This window comes from the organism of the source record quoted next, unplaced genomic scaffold (genome assembly GCF_019419815.1).
Source record: "Pyrus x bretschneideri cultivar Hongxiangsu unplaced genomic scaffold, Pyrus_bretschneideri_v1 Contig57, whole genome shotgun sequence".
Classification (NCBI taxonomy): domain Eukaryota; kingdom Viridiplantae; phylum Streptophyta; class Magnoliopsida; order Rosales; family Rosaceae; genus Pyrus; species Pyrus x bretschneideri.
This window is the reverse complement of record NW_025999795.1, coordinates 1052898-1070773: the sequence shown is the minus strand read 5'-3', so window position 1 is coordinate 1070773 and position 17876 is coordinate 1052898. Positions and strand designations below refer to the sequence as shown.

General features: G+C 37.9%; 3 protein-coding genes and 1 pseudogene across 3 annotated transcripts; 1 reads left to right on the top strand and 3 right to left on the bottom strand.

Annotated features, from left to right (window-relative positions):
• Positions 1-37: 37 nt before the first annotated feature.
• LOC103964352 lies at positions 38-1456 on the bottom strand (annotated as a pseudogene).
• Positions 1457-4340: 2884 nt separating this feature from the next.
• Positions 4341-5630, top strand: LOC103964349 (probable membrane-associated kinase regulator 6). The gene is made up of 2 exons (XM_009377286.3): positions 4341-5246; positions 5357-5630. The coding sequence occupies exons 1-2, from the start codon at positions 4538-4540 to the stop codon at positions 5362-5364; spliced, it is 717 nt and encodes a 238-aa protein (XP_009375561.1). The 5' UTR covers positions 4341-4537; the 3' UTR covers positions 5365-5630.
• Positions 5631-10224: 4594 nt separating this feature from the next.
• On the bottom strand, positions 10225-12644 carry LOC103964348 (S-type anion channel SLAH2-like). The gene is made up of 5 exons (XM_018651659.2): positions 12483-12644; positions 11873-12376; positions 11005-11778; positions 10843-10874; positions 10225-10753 (listed from the first exon to the last, which is right to left on the bottom strand). The coding sequence occupies exons 1-5, from the start codon at positions 12642-12644 to the stop codon at positions 10402-10404; spliced, it is 1824 nt and encodes a 607-aa protein (XP_018507175.2). The 3' UTR covers positions 10225-10401.
• Positions 12645-15019: 2375 nt separating this feature from the next.
• Positions 15020-17402, bottom strand: LOC108865301 (S-type anion channel SLAH2-like). The gene is given in 5 exon segments (XM_009377285.3): positions 15020-15454; positions 15553-15584; positions 15689-15753; positions 15756-16461; positions 16593-17402. Coding segments are annotated over 5 exon segments (1725 nt in total). The 5' UTR covers positions 17151-17402; the 3' UTR covers positions 15020-15090.
• Between the last annotated feature and the right edge of the window lie 474 nt (positions 17403-17876).

Sequence of the window (17876 nt, the reverse complement as noted above, 5' to 3'; positions counted from 1 at the left end):
AATCGATCAATATAGACTGGCAGATACATATTTATATAGTCAAGGTATAAGGATGGACGTCCTTTTGTTCTTCAAATAGTAAACAGATTGAAATTCTAGACGTGATTCTTGATGGAGGAGCTGTATCCATCAAGATCATCATAATACTTGGACCAAAGCATGACACCTCCATACTTAGCCGAAGTTTTAATATGCGGAAGGACTTGTGAGTTGAGATCAGAAGCAGGAATAAAACCGCTACCAGCAGCCTGAGGTGCAGCAGGCAACCCCAAGAAAATCTTATGTGCAGGGATGGCTGAAGTCCACTGCTTCCAAGCACTTTCGAGATTAGCCACATTGCCGGAAGTGTACGGACAGGGAGGGTTGTTGTAGAACTGAACCCAAACATTGTCAAAGAGGCCGGTCTTAAGTGCATTTCCAACCCAAGCATCAGGAAAGGGACATTGTGGGGCAGCAGTCAAGTAAACTTTCTTGCCTCTCTTGCTATATCCAGATAGGTACTTAGCAAGGTCATTCCAATGTTGGTCAGTCCCTCCTTCAATATCTAAGTAAATTCCATCCAATACTGCAGCTCCCAACGGCCTCGACAAGGAATGCCCTCCCAAGAAGTTCCACAAGTTTCAACTTGCCTTGCATCATCAACTGAAGCTAGAGTAGCTCCCAGAAGCTCCTCCTATGGAGAGTATGACTTTAATCCCCTTGGCTTGTCATGACTTGATTTCTGGGCTCAATTTGGTGCATTCATCGGTCGTTGGGTCACAGTGACCGGCTAGGTTGATGGCGGGGGTTTGGCCATTGCCGAATATGGTGAGAAAAGCTTTGTTTACAAATTGGTAATTCCCCGAAGTACATGTTTCAGCCAATGTGCCTTCGTTACTATTCTGACCCCAATATATTGCGATTCCACTGGCTTTAGCCCCGAGAGTCAGCACTAGTGTCACTAAAGAGAGCAATGCTAGGGACATTGTGGATTTTGAAGCCATAGTTTCAAGTAGTTTGTGGAAGTTTTGGTGAGAAATGATATGAAAGAGGTGGTGTTATATAAAGGCAGAGAAAAAGAGAGAGAGCTATTGCCGTAGGGTAGGTATTGTGATTTGTGACATTATGTTCATTGAAGCGTGACATTACATTTACGCAGCTGCAGGTCTTTCTTTGTAGTCTAGTTATTTTATAGTTTGTAAATCAAAGGCACGAGTGAGTTGATATGAAATGCACTGTCTATATGCATTTGTCCAGTTGTACTTCAATAATTATACGTTGTGTATCCGTTAATACCTGAAGTTATATAACAATTTTGGAACTAATCAAATGTGGTTTTATTTTCGGACGTTGTTATATAACTTTTCTTTCCTCCAAAAGAAAAGTCCTACGGATAGGGGAACAAACGCTGCAGAATTTGTATCTTATATAGTATTAGGATAAGATTACACTCAAGGAAATGAAAGGAAAGAATATGTCCACAGAAATATTAGTTTTTTTATACAACGATATATCTACATCAAGGGTGGCATAATGAATTGTTTTGGACTAGCGATTCGCAAGTTCTGAACTTAAGACCTCTCATTTACAAATAAATAGAGATATCATTAAACCCTAAACCATAGTACATACCAAGTGGCCCACACAAAGATGAGTTAGAAAACCCTTAGTTTGGAGGAGCTTGCCAGGATGGCTTGAAAGCTAGTGAATGCGATCCCGCCCTCCATCAGCCGCTGTGTGTGAGCTTTGCTCCTTATAGCTGGAGAGAATTTATTCACAAACATGGCAACTAACTAGTGATATGGGGTGCAAGTAATTGAATTGGAATTCATACTGTGTGATTGAAAAGTTTAGGGTTCCTGTGCCCCATTTTTTGTTGCAAATCGATGTCATGTTCAAACGTTCATCTTTACTGTTGCAATTTAAATGTTGGAAATAAATTTGGAGTCCAACACAGGAAACAAAGGCTGAGGGAACTTAACAAATCAGGATTTGAGGGAAACTATAACATATAAAAAGGCTTAGAGGTTGACTAAGCAGATGTGAAAATTTTAAGTTAATCCCTTCTGTACAATTTAGTGGGACCAAAAGTATAGGATGTTCTTGTTCTGCGGCGTATGGAATAAACGGCATACAAAGAAGAAACAAGCACGTTGATTTATTTATGTACGTTAGGGATCTAAATGTTGTTATTATAAAGAGGTCTGGGAAATTAGCCAAAAATACCAATTTTCAAATTTGCATCAATTTTTTAGGTATGTCGTCGATATCTGATTGTTAAGTTAATAATCTCTGACCGTTATGTTGTTGATATTTGATTGATATATTGTTGATATTTAATTTTGACCAGTCTATCAATTGGGATTGATTATGATCATTTTAACCAATTTCCAAAGAAATTTTAATTGATGATGATTGATGATGAGCATTCTCACATAAGCAAACTACCATAATATTATGAATGTTTGGAATCTTTAGCATTTGCTTATTGTCTTAAAAGGGGGACAGAAGAGGGGGACCAATTGGTTTCAAGTCACTCTCCTTTTCTAGGTTGTCACTAAATCCTGGGTTCATGTCGAGTTCTTTCTCCGACATCCCCGGGGACCCCTGTCTACTTTTACTTGTTTTCGTAGCGATTTGTTTTATTAAATGGTTCAGTTTGGACTAAAAGGATGCAAATTTCTCTGAAAATTAATTTGAGCATGAGAAGATACTGCTAGTAGTGGATGAAAAAGCTTGAGATTTCCGCACCAGGAAAACTTTGTGATATTTTCTTGTTTCTTTTCTGCTACAGATTGATTCCTTCCATTTGTGTGTAGGATTTCACTGCTGTCCTTGCATTGTAATATACTAGAGGACCATGAGAATGCTTGCCTAGCCAGTTCTCATATCTGAAAATATTCTGTTGTCTTTAAATTTGTATAATTTTCTACAAGGATAATCAATGATCATATACTAAAATATAAACAGTTTTAATCGTTGAAAAAAATTGTGGAAGGAGCATCACCGAGTAGAGAAATGAAACTTGAATACATAGAAAGGTACACATCTCGTTGAGTCCATGTGATTACGTCTACACTTGCAAGAAATTTTATAAGTTGTGCATGAATTTTGAATAGTGTGATCTATAGAAGTCATGGGTAATCATGATGTTTGAACTTTTCTATCCTTTTCTTCTCTTTCATTTTTCCCTTTAGTAGCCAGGTGTGGTCTATTGAACCTAACAAAGGAAACACCTCAGGTTCTGGTTTCTCTTTTCCTCATGCTCATGGTCCAATGTATCTGCTGTCTGTATGCATAGGCTTAAAGCACTAATAAACGTTTCCCTTTCCCCCCTAAATTTGTGTTGATTTACCCGGCACGCAAAACGCAAAGATTAATGGGTGTAACTAGAGATTTATCAAACATTTTTATAACGCTAGATATGTGATCACATGATGAGAGAGTGAAAAAAAAAAGATAAATTCTTGATTAGTTGTATGATAAAACCTCAGCAGAATACTTGCTAATAACAGGTCTGCCCTTTCTAGAACCTAATTACATATTTGCGACATTGATAACTATTCAGAACGCACTATAGTTGCATACAGCATATAATGATTGCGACATAATAGAATAGTATTATACATTGTTTAGGCTGAGGTAGCTCGCAAGTGAACATCTTATGCTGAAATCATCCTCTCAAAACTGGTCTAAACCCTTCCCAAACTTTTTGATAAATACAATGTAACACCAAATCTTGATTAGAAAAAATAACATAAAAATTAGACAATGACATCTTTCTAAACAAATTCAACTAACATTTTCTCGAATACATATAGTACAGGTAATGTTGCATGAGGTCCAATATCCTAGTGGATAGAAAGTTGAGTTTCTATTCATCCGTCTTTGGTTCGAAACTCCTCATTCTCTAAATTATTGTAATAGTTTCGAACCATTCTCCCCCTCTATTAATAATAATATGTACATTAAAAAATAATAATATACTTGTGAGAGAATATGGGTTGGAATTGGATAAATAATGGAGCTTGTACAGACGTGCATGAATTTGCTTGCCTTATACACTAATATCTGTGTGTAATTACTTCTACATTTAGGAACTTATTTTGATTAAGCTCGTAGCCAAATCCGGCTTATAAATTAATCGAGCATGCATGAACCTGTTTGAATTTAATTTTTTTTTATTTAATTTCAAAGCAAAATAAAAATGTAAAAATAAAACATCATCTTTGTCAACTTTTAAGAAGAATTAAAAGGAAAAGCGGGGTTAACTACTGATGCAGATACAACATTATAGATGCGTGTGGGGCTCACATTTCTCTGTTTCTTTCCTCCTTTTCTCTTTTTCTAAATTATCAAAACTCAGTGTCTCTTGCCCGACAACCACATACACAACTGTTGGAGAGAGGAGAAGGAGAAGTGAGGGAGGATATTGAGGTGTATATATATATGGAGCAGGACATATGTTCCACATGCAAGAGTGCCTGATCTGCTAGAAATTAGCAAATTTTCCAGCCTTTTTGTATGTTCATATCTTTCTCATACAAGTTTGAAAGCCATGGAAGCATCCCAGCCTCTTTCCATTGAAAGCTTTTCATATAGTTGGTTAGTAAACCTTAAACCAGCTTCTCTGGAGAGCCTTGACAACTCTGTCAGAACCTCGCTTGATGCGTACGATGAGGCTTCCTTCATCGAGATGGACCCAACAATGCCGCCCTCTCAGAGGTTCTTTATGAATTCCCAGCAGGATTTCAAATTTGACTTCCCAGCTGCCATTTCACAATCTCCTCTCACTACCCTTGTTCATGCTGATGAGCTCATTTCCAACGGCTATGTTTTGCCTCTTTCTGTTGAGTCCTTAATGAAGATGGAGGCATATCATCGTGACGAGGCCTCAAATTCCAGTCCACTCCCTTCCCATTTACAAAAAGATGCTGCTCCAACCGGTAATCATAATTCTAGAGATTGCTCTAAATCATTGAGGAGGTGTAGAAGATTGTCGCGACGAATATTCGAGAAGTACTTGAATTTTCTTAGGCCCTTGTACAAAAGGATCAGAGGTGATCACAACCATCAACACAAAGCAAATCCTAAAGGTGGAAATCTTGATAAAAGGAGCCATTCGGTAAAGAACTGCAGGGTGCGTTCATCGGAAACTAGTCAATCTCCAAGAATAAGTATAGCATATTCCGCCGATGATTGGCGGATGTCATGTGATTCTGAGAGCTCAATCTATGAGGCAGTTATCCATTGCAAAAGATCCATAGGTATGTTACTTTTTTCTTCACTTAATTTTTTCATCAGTCTCATATTTTCTCCTTTTTTAAGAAAAAATGAGCCACTTAACTAATATCTGTTGAAACATTGTTAATTTCAGGAAATTAAATGAACTCAGGGATGCGATACAAAGCAGATCAATAGGAGAAAGGGAGAGGAAGAAGAATTCACATGGGAAGAGTGGAAATGAGAGGTCACAAGTCCAGAAGATCATCAGCCACTTGTTCTTTGTCATCTTCCTCACTCTCTCCATATATATTTCCCGGATGATAATGTAAATTAATTTTGTTTTTGAGGATAGTGGCCATGAACATTTCCTTATTCCTGTAATATATACATAATAATTTACAGCAGGATTGTTTTGGTTTTGTTCAGTTTAAATGCTATGAAATATAAAAAATGAAGCAGGCCACCAGACTTTAGAACCAAAAGATTTGATACGACAAATCCATCTACTTCTTTTTTTTTTTTTTTTTTTTTTAAGGAGACAACTAGGTGGTAAGTCACGGTTATCCATTAATTCCGAGGACTGGGAAGACTCACAGAGGCATTTCAACCTCCTCTAACCACAAGTTTAATTTTCACACTAACAGCATATTTCGAACTCGAGAACTTCAATCTACTTCATTTCAATTATGTAATTATAATCTTTTCTAGTTGGAAATAGTAATATGAAATTCATATCCATTTGTGCCCTTTGTCAGTCCTTTCTCTCTTTCTGCTCCACGTGCCACAACACACATATTTTGTAATACCAACAAGCAGAATATTACCATTTCTTTTTTTACTTTGATATTTCAAAGATGCGTTTATAACAAATCGTTAATCTATCTACAACAAGCTATAATACGTCATAACTTGTTATCGAACTTACTGCATGTACCTCTAAGACTGTATTTAAACAAGTAGAAACTCCTGTCATTAGACTAACTAATCATCAGCCAAACAAAATGTTTAATTAAGCATGCCCCTGTGGACTGTGAACAATATGAACGAATAGAGATTTTGATATTAGGAATAATTTGATTGGATATGATATTGATTGGATATGATAACTGATCGTCCTTGAATATTCTTCATAATTCAGATTTTGCATCTTAATCAAAATCTTGATTTTCAGCAAAAACAAATTGGGAAAAGTGTACATCAATTGTGAAAGATTGAAAGATTCTTTGTTTATTTTTCTCTATTATCTCGGGGTGCAAACTGTGGGAAAGAGACTTGTAATAGAGGAAAAGTATTATTGTGAGGGAAAAAAAAAAGAAAAAAGAAAGAGGGTAACATGGCATAGAGTTTGTCGAGTTTGAGACTCGAGAGACATATGGAATGTACTTTTGGACTCATTATTGAAGTAATCAATAGTATGGTCGACCATATGGATTGTTTGCAACATAATCCTATCCACGGGTTCCTTGTGCCCATATACCAACAATATTGCAGCATACATTTGTGATTTTTGTGCTCATATATTGTAGTGATGCTGCTACAAAAACAGACCAAAATGCTTTGTTTGATGATTCATTTGATTGAATTGATTATTAATTTCACATTGGAAAGATCCTCGTAGTCATGGAGAATGCATTGAACCTTGTTAGAATTCTTATGTCCCACATCGGCTAGAAGGCTTGAGAACAAGCTCTTTGATTAGAATTACCCCACTCTAACTAATACCGAATCATTTTGTGATAAAACCCCACACCTGACGGATTGAGCAGGTGGCCAAGTGGGGACAGTATTGGTATTGTTGGAGTGGGCCCATGGCCCGTCTACCTGAAATTTAAGATGGTATCAGAGCCAGGGGACGGGCCCATACTGCCACGTGAATGGGTGGGTCCCCCTTGACCCCGTGCGAATGGGTGAGCCCTGACTTGGTTCCACGTAGGCCAAGAGATGCCACGTGAATGGGTGGGTCCCCATTGGCCCCGCACAAATGGGTGAGCCCTGACTTGGCTCCACACGGTTGCCAATGTGTGGAACTTCACGTGTGACCCATAAAATAGGGTCTCACGTGCGGGGGAGTGTTAGAATTCTTCTGTCCCACATCGGCCAGAAGGCTTGAGAACAAGCCCATAGAATTACCCCACTCTAACTAACACTGAGGCCTTTTGTGATAAAACCCCACACCTAACGGATTGAGCAGGTGGCCAAGTGGGGACAATATCAGTGTTGTTGGAGTGGGCCCATGACCCGTCTACCTGAAATTTAAGAAACCCCAAAAAGATAGGCAATTTTTTTAACAAAGTGATTTATTTTGAATTACCCCTACTCATGAAGAGGGGAATACAAACTCGGTTTCAAGAGGTGAACGAAACACATTAACCTGATCAACTAAACTAATCCAACATTTAAAAATAGATGGTAAGAGTAAAAACGGATTGGTCCCCTTTAAGCACATGCATGCCTATTTGTTGTCTCAATCAGTTGAAGAAGCTGAGTTTTGGGTGTGGCCTAATATTAGCCAGTGGGTAATGGGGTATGATGGTAAGAGAAATGAGGCTAAGACGAAGGAGATGAGAATTTTGTCACATGAATGTCACCAAAGCAGGATAAATAAGGGGACATGGACAAAATGTGCCTAAGCGAAATGCCAAAGTTGGATGACATTGCTTCTGTGTTTCTATCTATTTATTTCTCCGTCGTCGTTTTGGATTTTTTCTCCTTGGTGGCCAAGGAAGCACGACATTGAATGGCTTATTATCTTGTTTTCCCCTTGTTGCTATAACACCCCGGGGCCCTAGTCCTTCCTTAGGCCCCTCCTCCTAGCATTTTGTGGGGACCAAAACTCCGTATATGCTATTTGTCGCTGCTATTTCCTTCAGTCACTATAGCAACTAGCCCAAGTCATAATATCGAGACTCAAGTTGAGGATATGGATGATTAACATTTATGTGGTTATGTCCTAAAATATATTCCATACGCACAGGAGTCTCACACTCTCAATTAGTAGGGTAAAACTAAGTTGATGATGCATTATTGTCCACATGCATTAACAACTAAAACTAGTCCTCACGTACGATTGACCGTAACACTCTTCAACTTATTATTAGAGATCATTTACAAGTTCTAGGGCTTAGAGACAAGACAGTCTTCAATACGTACTATGATTAGTTTACAAGCTCTAATAGTATCACACATTGTGCCCCAAACTGATTATGACGAGTGTAAAGAGTTTGATGACTTACCAAAACCCTATTAACAAGAAGGCTTCTTGGAAACAACTTTAGGAAACATCATAACTCATAACTAGGATAATAAGAGAGAGCCCGGGGGACCAGAAACTTGTTATATGCCGTGTGTCGGAAGTATTAAGATTACAGGCATCCTTGTGACACACAATGAAAAATGCAGATAACTTCTTATATATGTATTTGTTGAGACCTGCAAAGGTAAAGGTAGGGCAGTGACCTTATCAAGGGAGTCAATTGATGTGGTTTGATTGTTTTAGCAGAGAAAGAATGAATGTAACCATCTCAGAACGGAAGATCCTAATCATGGATGTCAGTATATGCAGGAATAGATAAACCCTACGCGATTTTGGATGCCGCTCTTTTGGTGAACAGCACATGAACAATGTCCTCCTTTCCCATTTGATATTCATGGGATTCAATTCCCTAAACATGTTGCTTTCATCCCTTACATGCATGCATCGGTATCGTTTCAACTTATCACATTGTTTTCTATTGAGATTGAGTGCATGCATGAACCTCTCTCCCTCCCACTTAAAGTGGGACAAGGGTTTCAGAAACCAAAATTCAGTGTTAATGAACAAGAAATTAAAGCAGATTATGAACAATAATATTGTACATACTTGATGCGGACATAAATCAAAAGCTTTAGTTTCATGCATCTGCCGCGGCAATTTAACATATATGAAAACTTTAAAGTGCTCCTTTTGATTTACGTGAGAAATCATTATCAAGAGTAAAGAATGTAATTGTTAGCAAAACCAGCACCAGTATTTGTGCATTATTTGTTGGCTAGCAGCCTAGCGACTCCCAATATGCTGAAAATCATGCTCTGGTACCAATGGAGGCAATGTAATAAGTAAAAGGAATCCTAAAACATAAAAGTTCGAAATCTATGAAAATATATGAGAGAAGCATTGATTTATATATGAAGATAACAACTTTAATAGCAAAGCTGAAGTTGCTTTTATAGTGACTTCAAACCCTCGCCAATAGGAAACCCTAAATGGAAACAAAATAAAAAAATTCAGAACTTATTGTAAACAATGGCTTTCAGCCAAAAGCCCTTATACAACGGACAAAAGGGTAAGTTTTAATCGTCTCGCCATTTTCTACGAGAAGAAATCTTATCGTCGAACGTAAAATCTTTGTGTCAATTTGAGTAGCCCTATTTTAGAACTAGACTCTCATATTTAGACCCATGGGCTGGCTGGCACTGTGGCCCAAACGAAAAGAAATAAAACAAAATAAATTCCGTTAAAAGGGTGCAGTGTGGTGCAAAATGCTAAGCACATGAAACTTGAGAAATCGGAAAGCCTACCAAGCTAGGGTTTTTGGTGGATATAGCAATTAGCATGGAGAAGTAACGCAGCGATGGCGAGGGCAATGGAGAGAAATCCGGCAGCAAGAGACCAGCATGATTGTCGAATGATGATCCATCAGGGGTCCTTATATATGATATTCCTATTCGTGATGAAGATGTAACCTTTGACGAATGCTAGTATTTCTCCACAACCCTAGGTACGATTCAAAACAACCAGAATCAAGTGCCCTAATTGTTCCGAAGGCTATTGTTAACAAATTTTTCATTTTTATGCTCACAAAAAGTCCCAATTTTCCCTTCCATTTTTTATGAAAGGCCTGAACTTACAACATATAGCTAGAGCCAAAGTAAATCCTAATTACGGTCATTCTCAAGAATGCATGCAATTTGTTAAGCAAAATCATTGACCTTTTTCTCTTGCGGTTCCAGAAAACTATCGTACACACACTATATTGCCAGTACCCTTCTCTCAAAACAATTCAGCAATCATAATTTTGCCCTAATCTTATTGATTTACGACCTAAGATATGTTTTTCACTCTACACATGTTCACGGGAACTATGAAATTTCGAACCTATGTTCCTCACATGTTCGAGTAGTGGCATAGTATCATATAAAGTAATCATTACTCGAACTTCATAGCTTGGCATCTTCTAAATCTTTATTTTCTAAACTTGTTGCTGACTTCAAGAATTTGTCAATATCCCTGGAGTCCGAGCTTCCATGTCTGAGGTGGAACCACTTCCTCTGTGCTTTTGGCTTTCTGTCACTGATGGCAATTGCAATGTCATTGGGGAAGAGGTCTTGAAGCACAAAGGCATGTAAGACGGTTACTATGAGGAGAATAGTGACTATGATTGTGGCAACGACTGATAGTATGACAGCCATTGCTTGTGTTACCGCATTCGTGACTTCGTTCGAGTACCTGATGGTTGCAATGGCAGCACCAGTCATTGGGAAAGTATATGCCCACCATGCCAATGAAAACCTATAAAATCAAATGTAAATGAATGCTAGAAAACTGAAGTATAAATGATGTATTATTTTAGACAGAAATGAATGGAAATGACATCTTACTTAAATCCTCTGAAGAAATTAACCCGAACTGCCTGTACGAGCAGCAAAGAAGGATGAAAAAAAATTAGAAAACCTAGTCTTAATAAAATGGATGAATTGATTGTCAAAATTGTCTTGGTAATTCTAAAGCAGTGCATCTTAATTAGTTCAGGTAATACTTACCAGTGAGAGATAAAGGAACAACGCGATGAAGTACAAGATGCGTGAACCACAACCAAAGGAACCTTGGATTCTTGCCCATGCCATGGAAGCTACACTTGGTGCTGCAACAAAGAGAAAGAACACAGGATGGAGATCCTTTGGGATCACAGTTTCATTCGTCGGAAGCCTCTGATAGAGAGTTACAAATAAGACTAAGTAGTGAGCCATCCCAACACCAAAGAAAAATATCGGTCCTTCTTTTAGTCCCATTGACGCACCTAGTAATGCCCCCACAAAGTTCCCGACAATTGAGATATGGTTAACAGGATTGGCTACCTTTGAAAGCCTACGTTGGCCTCCGGACATCCATTGTCCATAGATTTTAAGCTCAAGGCATAAGATTGGGGTCATGAGAATGTACCAAAGAGCTGGATGCAGTTTGTTAGCAAATGAAGGTGGTACTCCAAGAGCTAAGAACAAGAGGGCTATCCATGGGGCAAAGAAGAAGTTGACACGGATTGGGTGGTAGTATTCACGACGAACTGCTTCAAAGTAAAGGGTCACCTTTAGAAGATAGATGCAGGCAACAACAACTAAAAGAGCAACTGAAATGCACCATAAAACTAGATTTGGTATTAAGTTTAAGTGGAGATATTTCGTGGAGGCAGAGGTAGGAATGGTCTTCCACAAAATAGCTTGGCTGCTAACACCAAGGCAAATGCTAAATGCGGAAACAGGATACCGCAGAAGAAATGGCCACTGTTTGTCTTCTGGAAGGAGTATTTTCTCGGAAGCCTGTTTGATCAAATTAAGATGCGGGATAAAAATGTGAAAAGCAAGGCAATATGAAACATTATTTGTAAATGTTGAAGAACATCAAGGACATTACCTTAAGGGTGTCTAACTCTGGCCCTTCAAGTGCATCAAAGTATCGGTCTGCAGGTAAACGTTCAACTTCTGCATTTTGCGCATTATCATTCTCCGTTTCAGTCTCCCTTGGTGTCTTTCCACGGAGTAGTGTCATCTGCCTTTCAAGTTTCCCGGACCATGTTTTGAAACTATCAAACCTCTTATCCTTCAACCTTTCAATGTTCGGATGATAAGAAAAGTGTCCATTGTTAGTCGCTTGCTCAATTGCAGCTCTTTTTGGCATTGGCTGGGAGTGAAATTTCACGGCTTTCGGCTGTTTGCTACCGCTGATCTCAGTTGGGGAAGAAGAATTTGGAATTTCATTGTTGGAACTTGTTTCACCACCGAAGAGCATTCTTTTGCTGTTTTGTAAATGAATTTCCATTGGTGACGGTGGCATGCTAATAGAAATGGAATAAACCCTTTGATGATGTGGGAGTTCGGATTCATCAACTACGCTTTCTAAAGCAGCTATCTCAATTCCCTGCTCATACAATTGGATACCAGAAGTTACCATACGATGAAATTGACACGAAAACAAAGTAGAGAAGTAAATCTTACACACGAAAAGAAGGTTTTCAATAAATTACTTCAGCTGGACTGATAGGTTGATGATCACTTGATTGTACAAATATACTCTCCTCAACATTATCAAATCCAACCACTTCATTTGATGATATATATTTGATAAGAGACGGAAGTTCCGGGGAATTCTGGTTTCCAGAATCCAGATTTTTGCTGTTCTCCATCATCACCGTTAAGAAATGCAGCTGAAAACATTAAGAAATGCGGCTAAATGTGCAGTATATATAAACAGATGAGCAATGTTTTCTGGCGCAACAATTATCCAATTTTTCAAATCTAGGCTGTCCCAATCGAATTACCGTCCGACACATCATGTGGCTTGAAGGGGATATCACCTATTTTATATTAATTGTCTAACAAATAAAGAAGACGATGAAAAATGTGAGTACAACTTGTAGTTTGTTAATTGCACTGCAAAGAAAAATATACACAAGTCAAACCAAAGCAGAAAACTACATGAAAGGAAACGTACATTCTTAAACTACTGCTTCTCATAAGTGCTTTTCTATTAGAAGTGCATCGATCTTAAAAAACGAAAATATTTATTGAGAAAATACTTTAATTGCTTCTTAAAATAAACACATAGCCTGTTTATTTCATTAAACACTTTAAACACATTTTGTAACTTAAAATCACTTTTAATTTTTCTATTAAACATTATCAGAAGCGTTTTTTAAAACTTTTAATTATTTTAAAAACACTATTTGATATTAACATAATCCTTCTCTATTTATGTTTCATTGTCCGTCAACCACTCTGGAATAAAATTGCAAAATTGCAAGGCTAAGTTACAAAACATCAGAATATCAACAGCTGTTAGTAAAATGTTAATGCAAAAAAAGGGACCGTACACCCCCCACATACAGCTAGAACAACTAGATTAACATTAGTTTAGTACTAAAAATTACTGAATATCTGGGGACTGATAGGTACTAATATTTGGTGACTGTTAATTGCCTTAGCATATTCTTAAAAAAAATTCAAACATGGTTGCCAATACAATCCGGAAAATTGGGACTTTTTAATTAAATACTAAATAATACAGCTAAGCTTACATTATAAAATTAATACATCTAAACCTGTAGCAATCCGATAACTTGTCTTAATGTGTAATTTTGTTCGTCTGATTTCCTGGCCCTTGCGTAAGCCAGATTAAAAAGATAAAAAATACAGCTAAATCCGGGAAATCATGAGATATCCTCTTATAGGGTTATTCCACCTTGCATGTATACTCCATCTGAAAACTAAGAACTAATCCCAAAGTCAACTGAAATTTGCAGCGATAAGCTGCAGTGTGACTCAGCGAAGATGGCAGAGATGGCAACGATTCGCGAAGGTCTCCGGGCATGCTGTAGGGAAGAAGTGCAGGACTTAATCATTGACTCTGATGCGCATGAGGTGATTCACGTACTGAATAAGGAGATGAAACCAGATGCTAGTGCGGAAGGTTTAGTTGATGATATTTGGATGTTGAGTGAATGCGTTCGTTCCATGGAGTTTGTGTTCTCGCCGAGAGAAGGCAATCGAGCAGCACACTCGTGGTGGCGTTTGTTTTTAAAGAGGGAGGCTCGTTCGAGTGGGATTGTATTGGTCCTCTTTTTCTGTTTAATACTTTTGTTGGGGATCTAAACCTTTCAATTCGAATTTAATATTATTTATCTCTTTGAGAAAAAAAAGTCAAATAAAATAGAATAAAACTGATCCCAAATTTTATGCCCAAAGAGAAATAGAGGCCACTGAATCTGGTAACTGACCCAAAGTTAAACAAGCAATGGGAATGAAAAAAAAAAAAAAAAAAAGTGGTTCTTTTCATGACTTACCTAAAATTCGTAATGGATTAACTCAATTTCAGGAATTTGATTAATTAGGGGAGGAGATGTTAATCCAATTCCCTTTTTGAAGAAAGTTGAGGTTTCATCATAAAATCAATTGTCAATCTGGGTAGTATCCCAACTTACTTATAAGTTCATGCAAGGTGTCTCCTCCTATCAATGAGTGATTCATTCTCAACGCGCACTTCATGTGTAACAAATTTTCAAGCCTAACACGTGGACAACAGAATGAAGTAACATGAAACACGTGTAGGCGTTTGAATTTACACGTAGGACAACCTGCTCTCATACCATGAAAAAAGTTGGGATTCTACCATAAAACCAATTGGCAATATAGGGAGTAGCCTAACCTCTTATAAGTTGCAAGGTTCATCCTCTCATCAATGTGAGATTCATTCTCAACACGCCCCCTCACGTGTGACAAATTTTCAAGCCAAACACGTGGACAACATGATTTAGCTAACGTGGAGCACGTGTGGCCATTGGGCTTCACACATTGGCCAATCTGCTCTAATATCATGAAAAAAGTTGAGATTCCACCATAAAACTAATTGGCAATATAGGTGGTAACCCAATGTACTGACAAGCTCATGCAAGGTCCCTCGTCCTATCATTGTGAGATTCATTCTCAACACTTTCCTTACCTTTTCTCATTCCGAAGTTATCCAATTCCTTATTCCTCTATTAGTGATAATTAAATAAGCCCGTAATTTAAACTCAAATATCACTTGTATAAAAAATGAAAAACCATAGATCCTTTTATTTTTCAGCTAATTACATTTTACACCATGGCATCTCGATGCAAGTTTCTCTCTAAAGTTTGGGGTTGCATCTCAAAATGGGTCACGATCTTGACAGCTTCTGAATCGTTGTTCTCGTAGCCATTTACGTGAAACCACTTCTTATTAGGGTTTGGCTTTCTGTCACTAATGGCAATTGCAATGTCATTAGGGAAGAGGTTTTGAAGCACTAAGCCATGCAAGATTGTTGTTACGAGAAGAGCAATGACTGTGATTATGGCAATGAGAGAGAGTATGACAGCCAGAGCTTGTGTTACCACATTTGTGACTTCATCTGAATACTTGATGGTTGCAATGGCAGCACCAGTCATTGGGAAAGTATAAGCCCACCATGCCATAGAAAACCTATGAAAACACAAATGCAAATAAATGTGATCAGAAAAATATCCAAGTCCAAAACTTACAAAATTTGGATTCAGTTTAGAATGAAAGCGATATCTTACTTAAATCCTCGGAAATAATTAACCCGGACTACCTATAAGAGCACGAAAAGCTAAAAGTTACAAATTAATACTCAATACTAGCCAGGCTTAACAAAATGGACATGATCAGATCTTAGTTCAGGTTATATATACTTGCCAGTGAGAGATAAAGGAACAAGGAAATGAAGTACGCAATCCGTGAGCCATGATCAAAGGAGCCTGGATTTTTGCCCATGCTACTGAAGCTATACTTGGTGCTGCAACAAAGAGAAAGAACACAGGATGGAGTTCTTTTGGGATCACGGTATCATTTGTTGGAAGTCTTTGGTAGAGAGTTACAAATAATACAATGTAGTGAACAAACCCTATAGCAAAGAAGAATATTGGTCCTTCTTGTAGTCCCATTGATGCACCAAGCAACGCCCCCACAAAGTTCCCAGCTATTGCGAGATGGTTGAAAGGATTCGCCACCTTTGAAAGCCTACGCTGGCCTCCGAACATCCACTGTCCATAGATTTTAAGCTCGAGACATAGAAGCGGAGTCATGAGAATGTACCAAAGAGATGGATGCAGGTTGTTAGCAAATGAAGGTGGCACTCCAAGAGCTAAGAACAAGAGGGCTATCCATGGAGCAAAGAAGAAATTGATACGGATTGGATGGTGGTACTCACGGCGAACTGCTTCAAAGTAAAGGGCTACTTTTACGAGGTAGATGCAAGAAACAATAGCTAAAAGGACAACTGAAATGCACCACAAAACTATATTTATTGTTAAGCTCAAGTGGAGAAATTTCATTGAGGCAGAGGTAGGCAGGGCCTTCCACAAAATTGCTTGGCTGCTAACGCCGAGGCAGATGCTAAACGAAGAAACTGGATACCGAAGAAGAAATGGCCACTGTTTGTCTTCCGGAAGCAGTATTTCCTCTGAAGGCTGTTAAATCAAAAGTTGAGAGGGAAAATATAAATGTTAGCTTCAAAGGAGAACAACCAAATCATATAAAAGACAACAATATCAAAATGTTGCAAATATTTAATAGGAACATAACACAAAAGACAGATTACCCTAAGAGTATCCAACTCTGGCCCTTCCAATGCATCAAAGTATCGGTCTGCAGGTAAACGCTCGATTTCTTCAATTTTCCCATTAACATTCTCAGATTCAGTTTCCCCCGGTCTATTTCCATGGAGAAGCGTTATCTTCCTGTCGAGTTTTCTGGACCATGTTTTGAAAGTATCAAATCTCTTATCTTTCAAACTTTCAATACTCGGGTGAGAAGGGAAATGCCCAGTGTTCATTTCCTCTTCAAATCCAGAGCTTTTTTCCATTGGCTGAAGGTGAAATTTTGCTGTCTTCGGCAGTGTGCTGCTGCTAGCACCTTTAAGTGTGGCAGAAGAAGCTGGGATTCCACCGATGAAGAGATTTCTTTTTTTGTTCTGCAAATGGATTTCCTCTGGTGATGTTGGCATGCTAATAGCAACAGAATGCGTACGTTCATCGGATCTAATCTCCTTAGCATCACCAAAGCCAACCTCTTCATTTGATGATATATACTTGATGAGACATGGAAGTTCAAGGGATTTCTGTTTTCCAGAATTCATATTTTTGTTACTTTTCAGCATAAAAATTTGCAGCACAAATTGTTAGGTGCATCAGAAACTGCCATATTAAGTCGAACAATTTACCAACGTTTGCATATGGGGGCAGTCCTAATCGATGTCATGAATCACTCACGATTAATCGAAAAAAATATGCAATATAATCAAACCACCGAAAGTTACATTAGTGTGAATTGTGAAGATATTTTCAAAAGTTTTTTGTGGTGGATCATGTATGCTGCAAAGATATTTTCAAAACTATTTTTCTGTGGTTGATGTACATATCTTACATGTTATATTAATTGTGGATGAATATGCTACTTTATAACTATTTTCAAAATTTCATACATACTTGATTAGCTTTTTTTTCTTTGTCGAACTTTATACATATTTTATATGTTTTGCTACTTGCTGAATTAGTATTAAAACCTTTTGTTATAATTAAATATTAAACTCATTATTTATGTAAATTAAACATAAAATCTTTCATTTATAAATAAGAACAAATGCCATTAAGACTGGTACTAGCCAGTGATCTCAACTTACTCGGCATGTTTGCTTTTGGGTTAGTGCTCTCAACTAATTCGGCCTGATTCAATATTATTGTTCCCAACTCAATTGGCCCAATTCAACATCGGCATTTATTTTGGGCCAATATTGCGAACATAGAACTTATACCGGAGTGCTATGTGAAATTGTGAATCTTAATGCTTAGCCTAGCTAAAAATAAGAGCTCCTAGAACTTATACC

Excerpts from the sequence above, each read along its gene's own strand:
- LOC103964349 (XM_009377286.3), top strand. The coding sequence starts at position 4,538 with ATGGAAGCATCCCAGCCTCTTTCCATTGAAAGCTTTTCATATAGTTGG.
- LOC103964348 (XM_018651659.2), bottom strand. The coding sequence starts at position 12,644 with ATGATGGAGAACAGCAAAAATCTGGATTCTGGAAACCAGAATTCCCCG. Across the intron at positions 11,779-11,872 it reads CAGAGTTAGACACCCTTAAG|GCTTCCGAGAAAATACTCCT; the intron begins GTAATGTCCTTG and ends TTGATCAAACAG. Across the intron at positions 10,875-11,004 it reads TGTTCCTTTATCTCTCACTG|GCAGTTCGGGTTAATTTCTT; the intron begins GTAAGTATTACC and ends CTGCTCGTACAG.